The sequence below is a fragment of the Pseudopipra pipra genome, chromosome 1 (assembly GCF_036250125.1).
Source record: "Pseudopipra pipra isolate bDixPip1 chromosome 1, bDixPip1.hap1, whole genome shotgun sequence".
Taxonomy (NCBI): domain Eukaryota; kingdom Metazoa; phylum Chordata; class Aves; order Passeriformes; family Pipridae; genus Pseudopipra; species Pseudopipra pipra.
In genome coordinates, this window is record NC_087549.1 from 83,807,914 (window position 1) to 83,828,528 (window position 20,615).

General features: G+C 44.6%; 2 protein-coding genes across 12 annotated transcripts in view; one reads left to right on the top strand and one right to left on the bottom strand.

The window, feature by feature from the left end:
- Positions 1 to 16,056, bottom strand: part of PIGN (phosphatidylinositol glycan anchor biosynthesis class N) — a 107,230-nt gene extending 91,174 nt beyond the window's left edge. For 3 of the 5 annotated variants that reach the window (XR_010432246.1, XR_010432248.1, XR_010432249.1), the window contains exon 1: positions 15,925 to 16,031. The gene's annotated coding sequence lies outside the window, so the exon portion shown is untranslated. Of the gene's footprint in view, positions 1 to 15,924 lie in introns of all 5 variants that reach the window. The other 2 variants (XM_064662438.1, XM_064662458.1) reach the window with 2 other exon arrangements.
- Positions 16,057 to 16,349: 293 nt separating this feature from the next.
- Positions 16,350 to 20,615, top strand: part of RELCH (RAB11 binding and LisH domain, coiled-coil and HEAT repeat containing) — an 85,328-nt gene continuing 81,062 nt past the window's right edge. For 6 of the 7 annotated variants that reach the window (XM_064662469.1, XM_064662490.1, XM_064662480.1 and 3 more), the window contains exon 1: positions 16,350 to 17,079. In XM_064662469.1, coding sequence (XP_064518539.1) covers positions 16,602 to 17,079 — 478 coding nt within the window. In that variant the 5' untranslated portion in view covers positions 16,350 to 16,601. The remainder of the gene's footprint in view (positions 17,080 to 20,615) is intronic. The other variant, XM_064662523.1, reaches the window with a different exon arrangement.

Genomic DNA, 20,615 nt, shown 5'->3' on the forward strand with positions numbered 1-20,615 from the left:
CCTAGGAGAAGGACAACTCTAATCCCAAACCCGGGCAGATGGAGCTCGCTTAGCCCTGTAAGGCCATCCATCTAAGAGAAGGTCACTCTAATCAAACCTACATCCTGAGGACCTCACTGCCACCGTCCAAGCTCGCTCGGCCCTGGCAGATGAACCTCAGGACTAAAGGGTGGGTTCAGTTCCGCGCATACTGCATCTCACCTAAAAAATCCATTGCGCAGGCTTGAAGGCTTTACCCACATGCAAAAAGTCCTGTAGCGACGGGCGAGGGTCAAAACGGCAGGTGAAAGATGCACTGGGAGCCGCAGACTCAACCCTGCATGCAGGCGGTTCAGGATATTGGTCATTTGAGACTGACCGGAGATGACAGTCTCTTGAGGCAGCACCCTGAACGACCAAGCAGCCTTTCCAAGGACAGCACTGCTTGCTCCACTCGGAGAGGGGCCTAGAAAAGGTGGCCTAAACAAAGCTCATCTCCACTTTCACCCGGTTGGTTAACCGCAGACCAACGGGCATCTTCCTCCAATGCGGTCGCACAAAGAAAAGTCAAAGGCACGCACCTGCCTCCAAAGGTGTACCTAAATTAACTCTAGCATGTTGGAACATCAGAACCATGCTCGATTCTGCAGATAGCGGACGTCCTGAGCGTCGGTCTGCCCTAATTGCCCATGAGCTGGCTCGTCTCAACATCGACATTGCCGCTCTCAGTGAAGTTCACCTTCATGAAGAAGGCAGCCTCAGAGAACATGGTGCCGGTTACACACTCTTTTGGTCAGGCAAGCCCAGAACCGAAAAACACCTCTCAGGAGTCGGTTTCATGATCAAAAACTCTATTGTTCCTAAACTCGAAAATCTGCCGACAGGTCACTCTGACCGCATTATCTCCCTACGCCTTCCACTAAACAACAAGCAACATGTTGTCATCTTTAGTATATACGCCCCAACTCTCCAAGCTGACCCTGCTGAAAAAGATAAATTTTACACTGACCTGCGCCTCCTTACCCAAAAGGTCCCTGCAGACGATAAGATCATTATCCTTGGTGATTTCAACGCCAGAGTAGGCAAGAATTTTGAAGCTTGGAAAGGTGTATTAGGCAAGCATGGTGTTGGAAACTGCAATGATAATGGTCGACTTCTGCTAGAATTCTGTGCAGAGCAACAACTCACCATCACTAATACTATCTTTCAGCAGAAAGATAGTCTGAAGACAACCTGGATGCACCCCCGTTCTAAGCATTGGCACCTCATCGATTATGTCCTGGTGCGACGGAGAGGATGTCCACCATACCCGCGTGATGCCCAGCGCAGAATGCCAAACAGACCATCGGCTGGTGCGCTGTAAACTCAATTTCAAGATCAAAATCAAACCAAAAAGGGGCAGCATCCCAAGGAGAAAACTCCAAGTTAACAATCTCCAATCAGCCACAGTAAGAGACAGTTTCCAGGCAAACCTTCAAACTAAGCTCGATAACATTCCCAAAAATTCTGCAGATTCCTCTCCTGAAACAATCTGGCATCATATTAAAAACAGCATCCTGCAATCCTCCGAAGAATCCTTAGGGTTCTCCCTCAAGAAGAACAAGGATTGGTTTGACGAAAACAACCAAGAAATCCAAGACTTGTTGAGGAAGAAGAGAACCGCCCACCAAGCACACCTTGCACTGCCATCCTGTCACGCAAGAAAAGCAGCCTTTCGTCTCGCATGCAGCAAGCTCCAACAGAAACTCCGTGACATCCAGAACAAATGGTGGATTGACCTAGCTGAAAAAACTCAATTATGCGCAGATACAGGTGATCACAAAGGCTTCTATGAGGCCTTGAAAACAGCATACGGGCCTACATACCAGGTACAAAGCCCTCTACTCAGCGCTGATGGTCAAACACTTCTGACAGATAAAACCTCCATTCTGAATCGATGGTCTGAACACTTTCAGACTCTTTTCAGTGCCAACCGCACAGTCCAAGACTCAGCAATTCAGTCCATCACACAACAACCAGTAAAGTATGAATTGGATACTGCCCCCACTTTAGGAGAAACCCTCAAGGCCATACAGCAGGTGAAAATTGGCAAGGCAGCTGGGATTGATGGAATTCCACCTGAAATCTGGAAACATGGGGGCCCTGCACTCCACACCAAATTCCATGAGTTCGTGGTGCGCTGTTGGGAACTCGGCGAACTACCATCTGACCTTCGTGATGCAGTCATCATCACCTTGTATAAGAAGAAAGGAATTAAATCTGACTGCTCAAACTATCGTGGTATTACTCTGCTCTCCATTGCTGGCAAAATCCTGGCAAGAATACTCTTGAACAGACTAATACCCACTATAGCAGAAGGTATCCTTCCTGAAAGTCAGTGTGGTTTCAGAGCCAACAGGAGCACCACAGACATGGTATTTGTCCTCAGACAACTGCAAGAGAAGTGTAGGGAACAGAACAAAGGTCTTTATGTAACCTTTGTCGACCTCACTAAGGCTTTTGACACTGTGAGCAGAAAAGGTCTGTGGCAGATTTTGGAACGTTTAGGTTGTCCCCCTAAATTCCTCAAAATGATCATCTCACTCCATGAGGATCAGCATGGCCAAGTCAGATATGGCAACACACTTTCTGAGCCCTTTTTAATTAAGAATGGTGTGAAACAAGGCTGCGTTCTCGCTCCTACCCTATTCACCGTCTTCTTTAGCATGATGCTCCAAAGGGCCACAGCAGACCTCAATGATCAGGACGGTATCTACATTCGATACCGTACTGATGGAAGTCTATTCAATCTAAGGCGACTGAAGGCCCACACCAAGACCTTAAACCATCTTGTCCGGGAGCTGCTTTATGCTGATGACGCCGCCCTTGTTGCCCACACAGAAGCAGCTCTGCAGCGTTTAACATCCTGCTTTGCAGATGCTGCTGAGCTCTTTGGGCTGGAAGTCAGCTTAAAGAAGACAGAGGTCCTCCATCAGCCTGCACCTCAGGATGTCCCCCATCATCCCCACATCACCATTGGTCAATCAGAGCTCAAATCAGTCCAACAGTTTAATTACCTCGGTAGCCTCATCTCCTCAGACGGTAAGATTGACGGAGAGATAGACAACAGATTAGCAAAGGCATATAGTGCTTTTGGAAAACTCCATAAAAGAGTATGGCGTAATAAACACTTGAAGAAAAGCACCAAGATCAGTGTTTACAAAGCCATAGTGTTGTCTACTCTCTTATATGGATCTGAATCATGGGTCATCTACCGCCACCACCTGCGTCTCTTAGAACGCTTCCATCAACGCTGCCTCCGTACAATTCTAAACATCCACTGGTCAGACTATGTCACCAACACATCTGTTCTAGAGCAAGCAGCTATCACAAGTATTGAGGCCATGCTGATGAGAACACAGCTGCGTTGGGCAGGTCATGTCTCCAGGATGAAGGACCACCGCCTCCCTAAGATCTTGCTTTACGGTGAACTTGCCACTGGCTGCCGCATGAGAGGAGCCCCGAAGAAAAGATACAAGGACTCCCTGAAACAACATCTCAGCCTTGGCCATATTGATCACCATAACTGGTCTACTCTGGCCTCAAATCGGGAGGCCTGGAGACACACCATCTATAACGCAGCTGATGCCTTTGAGAAAGCACGCAGGATCACCCTCGAGGAAAAAAGGCAACGCAGAAAGAACCGTGTATTGCAGAATACACCATCTAAGGAGTCTTTCTGCTGTGCCTTTTGCAATCGGATTTGTCTGTCACGGATTGGCCTCATAAGCCACCAGCGCGCCTGTAGCAAATGTGGATAGAGCCTTCCCAAATCTTCGTTCGCGAAGCCCAGCCATGATCACACCAAGAGGAGACAGAGAAGTTCCTAGTCTTGTAGGTAAAAAGAGCACATTGCTACCTATTTGTCACTTGCCATTTCTTACTGTCCATTCAAATACATCATTTGCTATAACAGAATCCTAGAATCCTAATACAGGCAGCCAAATCACCTCCTCTTTAGATTCAGCCCAACTAGTAAGCTATATATCAGACTCAGATTTATTCTTTTCTTTCTGTATTTTTCACCTTCTGTCACCATCTCTTAAACCAAATACAGAGCCAATAATGATTCTGTCCAACCTCCAGTATATCAGAACTTAAACTATTCCAATAAAATAGTTTTTGTTCAAACAATTTGGAGTCAACAACACAAAGTTGGTGTGGATTCTTAAATGAAGACCCTTTTCAGATTCTTAACAGGAAAGTATTAAAGATCCACTAAGCTTCTCATTGACTGTTAAACATGAGTTGTTCACAGGAACAGATCAAGTAGAAAATCAGCACTGCCCTGGTGAAGCCGGGGGCTTCAGCAGACTTCAGAGCTTCTCACTTTATTGGATGTTGTACACGAGCAGAGAGGAGAGCGAGAAGACACAGGGGAGCAATCGAACCAAGAGACAGCGAGGCAGAACCAGGACACCCTTCTTAGAGTCTAGGAGATGAAAGAAAGAAAAGCAGCAAGGACCTTCTGACTGCAATTAATTACTTTTCCAGAATAAAGTGATACACAGATTAGAGAAGCGTTTTTTGGTGCCACCCTGCCGTCATACTGAATTCTCAGAGAGAAAGTTCAGCTCCCAATTGGTGGCAGAGAGGATGAAGGGACTCTTTCTGTCTTTGTATTTGCACCTATCAAAACAACATCCAAAATCCTATCAGCTGTGAGTGCCTCACCAACAGCTGTGTCAGTGCAAGGACTAAAACACCCAGACTGTGATAGTGGCAGGGGAGCAAGACAGCTGCAATGAGCCACCTAAGCCCAACCATCGGACAAGAAGCAGGCAGGTTATTTCTTCACATGAGCTTTTCCCTCTTTTCAAGCTGATCTGTAACTTGCTGATAAGACTTTTTTTTTTAACCTTCTTTTTGACTCACACCATAGAAACTACATCCACAGCCCCAGGCTGGATCAGGTCCCTCAGCACTGAACAGGAAGGCTGGCATAATTAAATGCAGCACACAGTTTCCCTAAGTAATCCACATCTAAGATGCATCCTCTCTGAAGTTATAATCTCTCAGCATTATTTATAACGCAAAGAAAACCAGACTTGTACTGCAATACAATATTGCAATATAGTTCTTCATAAGAAATGTAACATTTCCCTTTTATATTTTTCTTTCTCCAAATATGCAATAAAACATACACAAAATACTTCATGGAATATGCCCCACTGGCAGGAATATTTTGTTAAGGACAATAAAGTGTCAAGACAGGGAGCTCAAGATACATTAGTCATTTCTTTTAGAGGAACCATGCTTCACTAATACTGTCAAGTCTGTTGATTAAGATGAAGAAAATCCATTGGAAATGCATTTTCAATAAGCATCAATGGCCTTGGTAAGCATCTTTTACAGAAAAGAGCAATAGACAGGAATGGCTACTGTGTTTCTGTCTGACTAATATACTTTTCAACTAAACAGGGTTCTTTATTTTGTAATTTAAACTGCCAAAGTGGTGACTGCACAATTCGTCCATACATAAAAAATTATGCTTCTCCTTAGGGCAGAGGAGCAAAGTGGAAGTTGTGCAGTCTAACTGACAGTATTGTGCATGATATGGCAGCTATACAACATCTAAGACAGTGTTAGCAGGCCCTACCCTATGCTTTTACTAATTAAGATTTTTAAAGAGTTCTACTAGTCAAGAAATGCAACCAAGTCCTTCCTTCTGTCACAGCATACACACCTATTGACTGCACAAGACTGTAATTTATACAAGACCAGATAAGACACTGACCGTAATTAATACAAGAGACTTGCCAGCCAGTCTCTGAGCAACTCTCTCTCGCATCTTTACACACCTCCTAAACGTAGGAAACCCAAAATTCTCATCTTGACTTTATTGTGCAATCATACTATGAAGAGGGAAAATGATAAAGTCCCTTTTCCTCTTCTCCAAAATTTCATTTTCTTTCTCTATTGAATCACAACATGCTCTGCCAGACAATGAAACTGCAACTACAGTATTTCCACTTGCTTTGGCACTAAAGTAGCTGTTGTAATTCACACCATCTCTTTAAAATTATTTTACGTTCAACATCTTCACTGAGCATTTTAGAGATTATAATAACAAATGACATCTGTTTTAAATTTTAAATATGGTTCAGTAAAGCACATCCAAACCTGAGGCAAAGAGCTCAAAGAATATTTAATTTTCTTTTAACATCACTTGATAATCAAAATTACTATGCCTGCCTAGAAAAGTCTCTTTTGCCAAAACTTTCCATTTGACTAGGGCCTGCAAAGCACCAATAAAACATCGTGTCCTAGTACTTCAAAATACTGCAAATCAGTCACCCCAATGTCAGCCTATGCCATTTTCTCTGAATTATCCTTAAACACGGGAAATTGTATCCACAAGTCTCCCAGGCAAAAAACCCACACCTGAGAACAACACTGCCAATGGGACAGCATTGATAAAGAGAACAAGGGCACTTCTTTAAGAAACTATGACTACTTTGAGGTATGAAAGAGAAAACAAGAGTATCAGCCTTTGGTACCACTTGTTAGCCAAGTGGAGACAGAACTAAAAGTAGAAATACAGTAAAATTACATCTGCTCAGTATGCAGGCAGCTAGAAATTCAGAACTTGGAAAAAGCAAAACCCAACAACAAGAAACTCTGAGTGATCTTGCTGTGAATTAGCTATTTCACTGGGTAACAGTACTTGGGGGGCCTATGCTTGTTCTCAGGAGGTATTTGCAAATCCTCCTGCATATTGCTCGATTTCTGAGTCATTCAGCAATACTCTACCAGCAAGTCTTCTTCAAGCACTACTGTTCTACAGCTTAACATTGTATTTTCATCTCAATATGGACTGTTTAATTCCTCTTTGTGCTACCAAAAGTAGCAGATTTTCTCGGCTTTTTCTATTCTCGTGGGGGAAAAAAAAAATTTCCCGTCACTGTCTTTTTCTTACCCTGTTTGTAGATTTTTGTAGACAGATCTTCCATATTAAAGGTTTTATGGCACACTCTTGGAGAAAGAACATCAGCCTGAGAGTGTCTAACAGAACCAATCCCACCAATTTTCACAGGTGCCAGGGTCAAGGGACAAGCGGCACTTAAGAAAAAACGAGTACCTGGATGATAGCTTGCCACAGCAGTCTTACTGTCTCATTGGAGCCCTCCCTGACAAACCAAGGCTGAAGGCCCCCTGAGATATTTTAAAGACATTTGCAATAAAACTAGGGAATAAAGTACAAGTACCAATACAAGCAGGAGAGTTCTGCCTTTTAACAATAAAAGGGGCAAGGGTCAAACTTTCTAAAGTCATACAACAAATATTAATGTAGAGCATACAGGGAAGAGGATGGAAAAAAGAACAACTTTCAGCTGCATTGCTTTGCAAAAATCAGTTTGCAAATATATTATGCATACATACAGAGAAAAAAACCCACTCTTGAATAAAAAACACCCCAAACAGTGCTTAAAGTATGTTCCATAGAAGCTAGTCTTAATAAGAAGGGTTTAAAAAAGCTGACAGAAGCTGTTTTTCCTTTACTAAGTCACATTTGCTTATTGATATAAACCATTACAAATCAAAATGAATCATGTCAAGTAGAAGCAAGCCACATCTGTTTAATCTTATACATAAGCCTCTGAATGTCAATTTGCCAATAGCTTCAGTTTGAAGGAAGAAAAAAACAAGGGCCACAAGAAACCTTCTAAGCATACACTAATACTTTCATAAAAGGCATACAGAAGTCAAATAATCAATTCGTAGATTCCCACCCTTTCAAAAGCTTCTTTTTTTTTTTAATAGAAGGACTTTGGAACTTTTGCGTTCTAATGTATATAGCTGAATACTATTCAGTTGGCTAGCATGATTTTTGTTTTATATATATCTATACCTGCCAGACTTCAGCTCACAACAAAGCTGACACACAGAGAGGCAAGTTAAGTTTCCCACGGAGAACAAAAACTCCTTTAAGGCCTGAGGTGAAGGCACACCAGGAAAGCAATCCCAATCGGAGACGCATTACATGCCACACCCCAGGATGGGCACAGCTCGGGGCTGTGTAAGGGCGGAGGGGGCGGTGGCCGCTGCCCCCCGGGGCCCGCAGCCCCCGGAGCCTGGCGCTCTCCAGGGTCCTGCATCGCTCCGGGCACCACGGCAGACCCAGTCCCTGGGAAATCCCAACGCCGAAATAGGCTGTCAGGAAGTACCTCTTGGACATAAAGAAATAGGGGATAAAAAAAAATTTCCAATTCCTTTAATTACCAAGCGAAATAAACTGTTAAACAGAATAGCAATAGTCAAGTTGTAATGTGCAGAAAAGAGCTAAAAAGGATGGATTATACCCACTTCAAAAGAGCATTCAAGTACTCAAGTAGTAATGTAAGTATATACAATATTTGTCCAAGGATATCTTGAGGTCTAGCAAGAAATCTTTAAGCAAAGGAGTCACCTCCTTTTAACTCTTCCACCAGCAGCCATGGTTGCAAGCTGTTCACATAGGAAGCGTTTTCCTAAGCTACCATAAGACACAAAGCTCACTCAACTTAAAAGTTACTGCAGCCTGAAACCCTAATATTCACTTTAGAACAAAGTTCTATTTGCTCCTACATCAACCTCTACTAACCAAGTAATTAACATTCATTAGCATTTACGATATATCAACTTGTAAGCACTCTCTGCTGAAACCCTGTGAGCTTACATTTGTTTTTATGACAAATCCAAGCCATTTTTCATTTGTATAAGACACCTTTACTTTTCAGCTGCTGACTCACTCTAATAATTACTAGAGCCAGGAGATTATTCCTGAAAACAATCAGTATTCTGCCTCTTTGCTGATTTAAAGCAGCACTCAAACTGTTTTGGCAAATGAACGGCAGTAGATTCATTGTAGGACAAAAAAAAAAAAGCCTAGAGAGCAAGACAAAAACTGCTAGAGAGAGATCTAGAAACCTAGAGAACATAGATAGGCAATATCTCTCTGGTTCTCCTCCAGATCTCTCCCCCCACCCCCCAAAAATGGAGAATCATTTGTAGTTGCCTGATCCCTGTCGCGACGGAAAGCTCTAGACACCTCAATGTGAGAATCCAGGAACTTCGTTTATTGTAGATTGATAACAGCTTAATATACACTCTATAATAGGCTCATGAATATTACAAAAATTAGGCTCATTATTGGTGCTCAGTTAGGTGGTGATATCATCTTAACTGTCTTTCATTGTTTACACAGGTGGCTCGTTAAGTGTCTTTGTTTTGGTAATGCCTAGCTCCTGTTTTTCAGCCCAATTTAGAGTACCCAAGGACGTTGCTGCTTTCTCACGGCCCTGTTATCTCAGACTTTCTCATGGGCCCTGCTATCTCAGACTTTCTCATGGGCCTAGTCAGACTGCGTCTTATACTTCAGCAGCTCATCCATAGCCTTAGTCATGTTCATATGTCCTCGCATTTCCAACCAATTCTCTACAGATCCCTCTACTGGCAAAAGAGGGGTGTGGATCTGATAGAGAGAAGATTCCAAAGAGATGACAATTCTATTGTGAGACAAGCACCAAAACCAGCTTCATGTCAAGAACATGAAGTCCACCTATCTTAGTATCTGCTCTCAGGAAGGACACAAGCAGCTAGCTTTGAGGTGACAGAAAAAAATCTATTATCTGTGCATCGGTTCTTCACTTGTACACTACCATTTATAGAAATCTGCTTGTAACTAAAAGCATATTTTCAAAAATACCTAGGACCAGCAAGGCAAATATGTTTTATCAGGTATTTTACACAAAAATGGCTGTCATGGGAGTAGCAGTTAAAAGAACAAGAGGTCTTCACAGACACAAATACTGCAAGGAAAACCAAGCCAGTACAGCTGCAGACAGCTGTCCTGTCCTCTTCTGCTCCTGCCTGCTTCCTTGGTCTGGCACAGCCATCTGCACAACTTTGTAGTCAAGCATTCTAGAGAATGAATTCAACTGAAAATAACATAAAGGAAAAAAAAAAAAGGAAGGAAGAGTAAAGATGACTTTGCTGTAGTTTAGTTCCCCAAATTCCCAAAACAAACCTCTATGTTGGCACCAGGACAGGACTGCATCTCCTCCCAACAGTGCTAACTCAGCATGTTCAAAGCATGTCCTCAGATTCCTTCATTCTCTGAAGCCTGCATCTCACACTAGTTGTAGTCAGCAGGCCATATAAAGAAAATAGGTGGATTTTTTTTTTTCCAAAACTCTGTAAGTACTAAATTGAAGAGGAATAATGTGAAGCAGACAACCCCCAAAAGCACAGTGGCATGGGGCTCGCATAGCAGCATTGCTGCAAGTTGGCCCATGTTTCTGCTGTGATAGGAAGGTCAATAAGACCTTTTCAATGTCAAGTCTTGACCTCCACAAAGTTTCAATAAAAGACACCTTAACAAATTCAGGCAAAGCAGCTTGTCATTTGAACTTAGTATCTTTGGACCCTAGAACTCAAGAACAACTTTATAGTGACTGATTTCCTACTTCTCTTGGTGCACTATCTCCCTTCCCCAGGTACACTGTCCTTCACCACCGTGAGGCAGGATAAAGCACAACATCTCAGAGGGGTCTGTTACCCTCTACAAGAGCTTTCTGGGCAGCCTACATTTCAGACAACATACTCCATCTTTCAGGCTAAGGTGAGCGAAGCCCAAGCAATTCAATATTCAAGTGTTTATGGTGTCATAAAAGGTCCCATTTTGATTTGCAATTTATGTCTCCTCACTCAACCATAACAGCATTTTTCCCATCTGTTCATTCTCACAAAAACATAAATACGTGCATAATGAAGCTTGAACAAGTTTTCTAAAATAACTGTTAGGCTCTGAGTGTGTTTGCTCGCTCTGGTTTTGAAGGTTGGCTTCCAAATATTCACTGTTCACAGTAGTGCTTCAAAACAGCAGTTTTGGAGATAGAAAAACACAGCCAAACTTGATTTCAAAGTGATTTGGGGAGTTTGTTTTGTTTAATTCAGGTTCTTATCTGATTTCATGGGTCATTATCACATTTTTGGTGAGGCTGAAAATATTTCTGAGAGCCCCCTCACATCGCTGTACTACTTCTACTTAAAATCCCAATTTAGCAAACACTTTTTAAAGTCAGTTTATCAGGGTAAAGCTACATTTGTGCGTAACACACAAGTAACTATTAACTACTGATAAAGGCTACTCTCATTAAGAAACACGCCCTTAAAACTGGAACAGACAGATACAGTTTCAGAGAAATGGCAGAGGTCTTAAAGCACAAGCTACCAACATTATGAGTCTCAACATTTGCATTATTCAGATCCTGCAGAATATCAAAATATTTTTGAGCTTAGAGAGTTTACAAGGCACCAAAGCTCATTTTTTAACATCTGAAGGCAAAGATAAAAATCATAACTTCCTTTAAGTTTTTTTCTGAAAGGGGGTAAAAGTTAGTCTTAAATAAACTTGTATAGACAAAGATTCTTTCAGGAAGCTCAGTTTTAGAAGAAAACTTGAGCAAGAGTTGGCAGAACACACAGATCAGCATTATTTTAAAGTAGAAATCAGATTTGCTTCAGATTTTCCTCCATTGTTTTGTTCCCTGTGCCTTGATTGAGATCAAATCAGACGAAAAAAAGCTACCCTACTTCACTGTAGGATTCATTAGAACACATTATTTCATATACTTCAAGTATTCAGCACAGAAATAAACCAATATGTACCTAACAGAATGAATTACTTTAAAAGAAATTAATCTTGCCTGTAGAAACTGAAACAGAAAACCCCTTATAGCCTGAGTTAAACTGTGTGTTCACTCACATGAGAGCAGCTGACACTGCACCACAGTAGCACAGAAAAAAAGCACACTTTACACACCCATGACCCCACCAAACAGCAGAGGGAACCTGAAACTGGTCATGTTTAAGTTCATCAAACTTTGAACCATTAGCTCAAGATTTAACACTCCTATCAAAATCAACACAGTAAAGGCTGATTTTTTTCTACTTGCTTTCCATCTCAGGAACCATAACTTTAAAAATTCATTAAAAAAAAAACAAAACATGCATAGACTGAAAAAATTGCTTATATACCACCTCCTCCAAAAACCTCTTAAGCTATTTTCCTACAAACCCCTTGTATTTTGGATACTCAGTTTTCCACGATGTATCTAGGTATGCTATTCTTCAGACACAGAACTCAAATCCTTTGAAAGTTAGAAGGAAACACCAACTCCAGTAAGAGACAGATCAGCTTGATGAACAATGTGCTTTTCTCAGAATGACTACTGAATAAATTAAGAAAAAATTAATTTGCAGTTGTCTGCCTCACATAGACCTATATAATGCTCTGTTTCCAGAACTCATGCATCTTATTCTGTCTCACACATCCTCCAAGGTACTACACTATTAGGTTTTATTCTCAGGTTTCTCAAAATAATAGCCCTTTGGTACCTAAGAAACTGTTTAAAGCAAGTTGTTAAAAGCACATTTTTCTACTTACACTCTGGAATATACATTTTAGCTATGTTAGCTTTGTCCCAGCCATCCGTAAATTATTTTGGAGCAACTGAGTGTCATGTGTAAATATTTTGGTTGTTTCATAAACCCAAACAAGTCTCTTCCGAAGTACTGAAACAGCGGAATGCTTTTACATTATTTTCGGTGAGGAAGAGTGAAAAAAAACTTAGTCCTTACTGTAGCAGCACATTGAAGTCGGCAGAAATGAGTTTCTTATAAGAAAAGTAGAACTGAGCGTTTGGACTCCCCCCACGGCAACCACCGCCCCTTCCCTGTAATCGAATTACATGCGATCACCACCCACCGCCACCAGAGGCCGCTGCAGGACACCGGCAGGGCTTTCCCTCCATCCCAAAGGAAGAGGCACAACACCAGACTGGGCTTTTAACAAGCTCGTACTGAACACGCTTTAGCTCTCCAGAGCGGAAATGAAAAAGCAGAAGGTTTCTTTAAGGGTTCCTCATTCCACCGGAGCAGCAACAGTAAAATGTTTTTGTTCTTATTGTGATCCCGCTCGAATTTCAACACAGCACCATTTTACTTTATGCTACAACCAGTTCCTGCTCTGCTGGTCAACGCTCTTTCTGTATATCAACAACATAAAACAATAAGGTAGTGATAAAATGCGAAGTTTATTGTGGGACAGGACACAAAATTGATCATGCTATTTATGAAAAAATTATGCAAATCTGAACCAGAAGGAAAGCACTGGTGTTTTATGGCACACCACCGTATGATTGGAAGAGTTTGCAGTCAGCACTCAACAGTGCTTTTAGGTCTCTGTATTGCTGCAAAACGTTCCCGCTATTCTATTACCAAGAGTTCAGCCCCAGTAAGTAACTCCTAGTGAATCAGCTTTACACAGAGCTCCCATTAGTGGGAATGAAACATTATTTTTAAGAAACAAACCAGAAACCAATGCTGGCCTTGTTCTGAATTGTTTCAATGAGGTGAATTTCCTTCAGCAGCAAACATTACCTGTAGCTCCACTCTGACTTCGAGTTTCTCACCAGGCAACACACAAAGTAACCACATCATCTTTTCAAGAGTGGGAACTTCACACTTCCAGATGCACAACTTCATAGAATCATAGAGCCTTTAAGGTTGGAAAAGACCTCTAAGATCATCAAGTCCAACCATTAATTCCGCACTGCCAAGTCCACTGCTAAACCATGTTCCTAAGTGCCACATTCACACATCTTCTGAATGCTTCCATGGATGGCGATCCCACCACTTCCCTGGGCAGCCTGCTTAAATGCCTAACCACCTTTTCAGTCAATAAACTTTTACTAATATCCAATCTAATGGATATTATGAAAAAATTCAATGGCACAGCTTGAAGTCATTTCCTTTCCTCCTATTGCTTGTTACCTGGGAGAAGAGGCCAACCCACACCTTGCTACAACCTCCTCTCAGGTAGCTGTAGAGAGCAATAAGCTCTTTCCTGAAACTCTTTTTCCTGGCTAAACACCCCCAGCTTCCTCAGCCACTCCTCATCAGACTTGTGCTCCAGATCCTTCACCAGCTCTGTTGCCCTTCTCTGGACATGCTCCAGCACCTCAATGTCTTTCTTGCAGTGTGGGGCCCAGAACTGAATACAGGACTTGAGATGCGGCCTCACCAGCACCAAGTACAAGGGGATGATCACCGCCCTGGTCCTGCTGGCCACACTATTTCTGATACAAGCCAGGATGCCATTGGCCTTCTTGGCCACTTGGGCACATCGCTGGCTCACGTTCAGCCGCTGTCTACCAGCACCCCCACGTCCTTTTCCACTGGGCAGCTTTCCAGCCACTCTGTCCCTCCGCCTGTAGTGCTCCATGGGGTTGTTGTGACCCAAGTGCAGGACCTGGCACTTGGCCTTGTTGAACCTCATACAATTGTCTGGGGCCACTGATCCAGCCTGTCCAGATCCCTCTGCAGAGCCCTCCTACCTTCCAGCAGATCAACACTCCCACCCAACTTGGGTCAGCTGTGAACTGACTGAGGGTGCCCTTGATCTCCTCACCCAGATCATCAATAAAGATATTAAACAGGACTGGCCTCAAAACCAAGCCCTCAGGAACTTCACTTGTGACTCGCCACCACATGGATTTAGCTCTATTCATGACCACTCTCTGGGCCCAGTCATCCAGTCAGTTTTTTACACAGTGAACAGTGCACTTGTCCAAGCCATGAGCAGCCAGTTTCTCCAAGAGCATATGAGAGACAGGGTCAAAGACTTCAGTAAAGTCCAGGTAGACAACATCCAAAGTTTTTCCCTCATCCACTAGGCAGGTTCACCTGGTCATAAAAGGGGATCAGGCTGGTCAAGCAGGATCTGCCTTTCCTAAACCCATGCTGGCTGGGCCTGATCCCCTGGTTGTCCTGTATGTGCCATGTGATGGCACTCAAGATGATCTGCTCCATGACCCTCCCTGGCACCAAGGTCAGACTGGCACACCTGTAGTTCCCCAGATACTCCTTCTGGCCCTTCTTGTAGATGGGCATCACATTTGCCAACCTCCAGTCACCTGGGACTTGTCCACTTAGTCAGGACTGTGATAAATGATTCAAAGTGACTTGGTGAGCTCTTCTGCCATATCCCTCAGTACCCTTGGGTGGATCGCATCTGGGCCCATAGACTTGTGAGTGTCTAAGCAATGTAGCAGGTCAGTAAACATTTCCTCCTGGATTACTGGAGGATTCTACTGCCTGTTCCTGTTTTCTGCCTCAAGGGTCTGTGTATTGTGAGGGTAACTGGCTTATTACTAAAGACTGAGGCAAAGAAGGCATTCTGTACACCAGCCTTTTCCTCATCTGTCTCCCCTTCCTTCCCATAAAGGATGAAGAGCCTCCTTAGTCCTCCTTTTGTGGCGGATGTAAACAGGTTTTGTTGTCTTTTACAACAGTAGCCAAGTTAAGTTCTCATTGGGTTCTGGCCCTTCTAATTTTCTCCCTGCATAACCTCACAACACTCCTGTAGTACTCCGAAGTTGCCAGACTCTTCTTCCAAAGGCCATAAACTTACTATCCACCTGTGCTCCTGAGTATTAATGGCCTCCCTAACCCCAGGCCCATGAGGAACATCTGACGCTGGGCGACGGCTCACACATCCACTGAATCAATTAGGTCAGAAAAGACCTCTCAGATCATCGAGTCCAATCGATGACTAAACACCATCACGTCAACTAGCCCATGGCACGAAGTCCTACATCCAGTCTTTCCTTAAACACCTCCAGGGACGGTGAGTCCACCACCTCCCTGGGCCCATTCCAATGTCCAAGCAGCTGCCCGGGGGCCCTCGCAGGGCGCTGCTTTCCCCGGGAAGCCCCACGCTGTCCCGGCCAACACAACTCCGGCACGGGGCCAAGCCGAGCCCCGCACCCCTCCCGTCCCAGCAACAGGCTGTGCGGCCGCCGTGCTGCCTGCGGAGCGGCCAAAGCTCTCCAGAGGCCGTGAGACACAGCCCGTGCTCACCCCCGTGCCCGAGGATGCGGCCCCGGGACGAGCGGGGCATCCACCGCCCCTTCCCCGCGGGAACCGCGGAGCGCGCAGGCGCCAAACTCACGCCTCTCCCCCGCCGGGAACACAAGACACTTCCGCTTCCGCCCGACCTGGGCCACGCCTCCGACCTCGACCCCGCCCCAACGAGGACTGTCACGAGGCCCCGCCCCTTATAATGGCCACGCCCCTGACTCGGAGGTGGCCCGAAAGCCCCGCCCCTTCCTTTTAGCCCCGCCCCTTGATTTTTACGTCTCCCTTCGGCACCGCCCCTCCCGCTCCTCGGGCCCCGCCCACAGCGGAGGGGGCGGGTCCGGCCACCGGGGCGCCGCTCGCGGTTGGCTGCGAGCGCTCTCGCGAAGGCTGCGATCCGGAAGCGGCAGTGGGGTGGTGGGAGGCGGCCGAGGAGGCGGCGGGCGGGGGGAGTCGCTGCGGCCGCCGGTGGCGGCAGCGCCCGCAGCAGCAGCAGCAGTAGCAGCATCATCATCACCACCACCACCACCACCACCACCATCATCACTACCATCACAGGGGAGCGGCAGCGGCCTCGGCCCCGGCCCCAGCCCCACCAGGAGGGCGGCGGCGGCGGCGGCCCCGCGCAGGCTTTGCCGCGGCATCACCCCGGCAGCGGTCGCGCCGCGTCGGGCTGTAAGATGGCGGCGGCGGCGGCGGGCGGGGGCGGCAGCGTGAACCCCTTCCTCAGCGACTCCGAGGAGGACGAGCCCGAGGAGGCGCGGGCCGGCGGCGGCAGCAGCAGCAGCACCGAGCCGGGCGGGCCCGCGTACCCGCAGCCGCCGGCGGAGGCGGCGGGGAGCCCCGAGGAGCTGCCGGGGCTGCGAGCGGCGGCGCCGGGCGATGCCGCCGCGGGGGCGGGGGATCCGCCGCGGGTGCCGATGGACGCGATAGCTGCGCAGCTGCTGCGGGACCAGCTCCTGCTGACAGCGCTGGAACTGCACACGGAGCTGCTGGAGAGCGGCCGGGAGTTGCCGCGGCTCCGAGACTTCTTCTCCAACCCGGGCAACTTCGAGCGGCAGAGCGGCACGCCGCCCACCGGCGGGGCCCTGGGCAGCCTGGGCAGCGGTAGCGGGCTCGGGGGAGCCGGCGGCAGGGAGCCCGGGGCCGGGCAGCTCAGTAAGTGACCCCGGCTCGGGGGCGGGGGGCTCTCGGCGGGCGCACGGGGCCGAGCGGGGATGGCTGTCGGTGCCGCTGGGCGGCCGGGAAAGGCGTTTGGCATCGCTTCTCGTTCTAGTCATTCCTTGCTCCCTGTAAGCTGGGTTTGGGGGAGGCTGTAGGAGCGGGCCGGCCCGGGGGTGAGGAGATGGGCTGCCAGAACCGGCGTTACCCTGGTCCCGCAGGCGTGGTTTAATTAGAGTGCCGTATGCCCGTGAACGTCACGAGTGTTTGCTAAATGTGGAAGAAATGCTAAGGGATGGTAATTTCAGCCTTGATTCTTAGCGGTGTCTTTAGTACCTATTGCCAAGAGATAAGTCATACGGCGCTAGGAGAAGGAGGGGGCTGTTAAGCCGTGACTGCTGCATTTGAAGTCTAAAAACTGTCAAAAATGGGGTGTGAGATGTAAAAACGGGTGCCAGCATGTTATTTCTGCTGATGCGTCCAAAGAGACATCTGAGTTTCACAGATCTTGCAAAACTAATACGATGTTTCCTATAATTAATGCTGCCATGTTTACCAAGTGCCTCCAGTGTTTGGATCACCATGTTGGGATTTGGAGATGGGGAGCAGTAAATGAACTTGGTTAGTACAACTTTAGGGAGCAAAAGCAATGCAGATATTGGGACGAACACATAGCTGACCATAAAAGCTTTTGAGTGTTAATAGTAGACCACATGGCTTAGGATAAAATTGCTTGTGTGTCTTGTCAATGTTACTGTTAAAAAATGTAGAGTTCTAAAAAGGAGGCAGCCTGTGGAAGTGGCTTTGAGAGAGAGAAGCTGCACAGCCATCTGACCTTTGAGAACTTAATAAACTCGTGGGAAGGTTTTGAAATGATAGGAGTTGTGGGCAGCAGACAGGTTAAAGACTTACTTGTGTGTATTCTAAGATACCTAAAGGCATTTTGTAAATAGTCCTGTATTTTTGTTTCCTTTAAAAGTTCCTAATGCTGCAAAGGCATGCAGTTACACTTAAAATTTGGAAATAACTAATAATATCTAGATGGCTGGGATAATCAGAAACATCTAAATTTTCAACTTGTTAATGCATTTCAAGATCTTTTAAAAAATCAATGGCTTTTTTGAAAAATTCCTGCTGTGTTGTTTATATTCTGCTTATCTTGTTTATGAATAATTAGAATTTCATACTTGTCTTTGTCCAGCTGAGAGCTTCACTGTGGTCTTCTTCACGATATGATTAGTGAATGTTGGAAAAACTTGTGCTTCAAGGCTTTGAACTGATGTAAATTTCTCTTTCATCCCCAAGCTGCTTCCTTGGGGATTCCAGGCAATTCACCCGATTGATTAAACATTCTCTTTTCTTTGTAACCATAATATGTTCTTTCCAGTTACTGATACTGCGCATACTCCAGTAGAATTAGAAAAACAGTAGCCTGTGTGTGTTGTTATGCATGCGAAAAAATGACCTCTTGCAGTCTTAGACCAATGGGCATTTATGCGAAAACATCTTAATTATTATTTTGCTGACCTGCTAATTGATAGATGTCTGTGGGATATCTCTATTAAAAAAGGAGGGAGGAGGCAGGAGAGAGAGAGAGAGAGAGAAGGAGGGACTAACACTTCTTCTGGACAAGTTTAATAATACTGAAGTGTGCTAAAGTTAAATATCACACTAGACTTTATGCTAAAGGTTAAGTGTAAGTATTTTGAAATCTGATAGCTACAGCAGGTTAGATTTGCTTTTCAAAGGATTTTTTTTGTCTCAACAGTGATTCAAAAAGCAGTTCACACTGAGTGACATTGAAAGATGACAGATGCAGAACAAATGAAAAAATATTTTTGTATAGCTCAAGTAGATTTTTAACTTAGTGCCATCAGACTTTCTTGCAGTTAGGAGTCTAGCACTGAGCTAGAAATTGTGACAGTGCTGTTCAGACTGATGCTGATTCCACAAGAGCTTGTAGTCTCATGCCTCTGAAGTTATGCCATTTTCCAAATACTAAAAAGTAGACTGCAGAAGAGTCTGATGGGCTGAAAATCATGGCCTTTGAAAGAGTTCCCTCACTTCCTTCTTAAGCATCTGGTATTACTTGATTTAGGTAGATGACTGTGCTGCAGTTCAGATCCAAGAGTAAGTCTGAATAGGTTCCTAGGTTAGTCAAAATGTTCAGTTTTGTTGAGAGACCCAGTCTGTTGTACCTGTGTTTGTGGATCCTCACAGGGAGACTTGCAGAGAATGCATCACAGAGTCATGCATGTACCTTCTCTTGCTTTAATATGCCAAAGGGATTTGAAAATAAACCAATAGCTTTCTTAATAGAAGCTATTGATGCAGAAAGTAGTGCAGGTTGACATGATTGCCATTTCAAGGTCATGTGAATTTTATGCCTCACTGAAAATAAATCATAGTATCATTAAAAAAAGTTTATTTATTTCTGTTGATTTCTAAAATCAGAATTTCTTCTCAGTGCTAGCTTTGTACCTGCTCCTCCCAGCTCCCAAGTTAGATGAATTTCTGTGGCTTTATACTGAGATTTTTTCATAATTTGAGTGGATGAAAAAGAAGTGCGACTGGCAATTCTTACTGAATGTGAAGTATGTTTGGAATGCTGCCTGAGGATTTCCACTGAGCAGTGGAAAGCTTTTGTACTGTGTGTTGCTATACAGAATGGGAGAATTTCAGTACAAGTGTTCATTGGCACTTTTCAGAATGCTTTTAGACAATGTAAACTATGAGTGCATGCTGGAATTTATTTTGGTGGGTTTTTTTCTTCTCTTCGCTTCATAGACTGCTATGAAGAGATTTTAATGAAGTGGCATTGGATGTAGACAACCAGCATCATGTGGTCAGCTAGTGACTTAGAAGCTGTTTTGTCTTTGAACCATGCTTCAGAGTGCTTGGTTGCAACAGCAAATGACAGTCAGATGACTAGGATTTCTTTTTTTGGTTTTTTTTTTTTTTTTTGCAAAAGCACCCTTTTCCAGCAGCAGCAATGTCACAGCTGCAAACAGAGATTAAGATATATTGTAATGAAAAATCTCATCTGTAGTAACTTTGCTCTTCTAGTTTAAGCAAATTCATGCTGTGAAGGCATTAACACTATTCCTTTAGATGTACATTACTTGCGTATGGTCACCCTTCATGTCCCATGTCTCTTCTAGATCTTCCCAAACTTCTATGAGAGCTTCTTTCACTGGTTTCAATAGCAGTAGCTCCACATCTGCTGACCATTTTGATAACTGCTTTTCTAGTGCTACTCAGTGAGTGGTATGTTTTGGAAGTCCCTCCTTTTTACTGTAAAGCCTTTTAAAGACCTTAGTTAGCACCTACACATTAAATTTAAATTTTTGTCCCTATCATTTTTGCTGGAGGAGGTACAGTACAAATTGAGACACTTGAAATTTAGAAATAAAACTGTGGCTCAAATGTCTCATCCCAGTTCCTGTAAATCATATGTTTTTCCATATACCCATGACAGTAATTCAAGCTTGAGCATAGTGGATGAAGAAACTTTTTTTTTTTTTGTAATATGA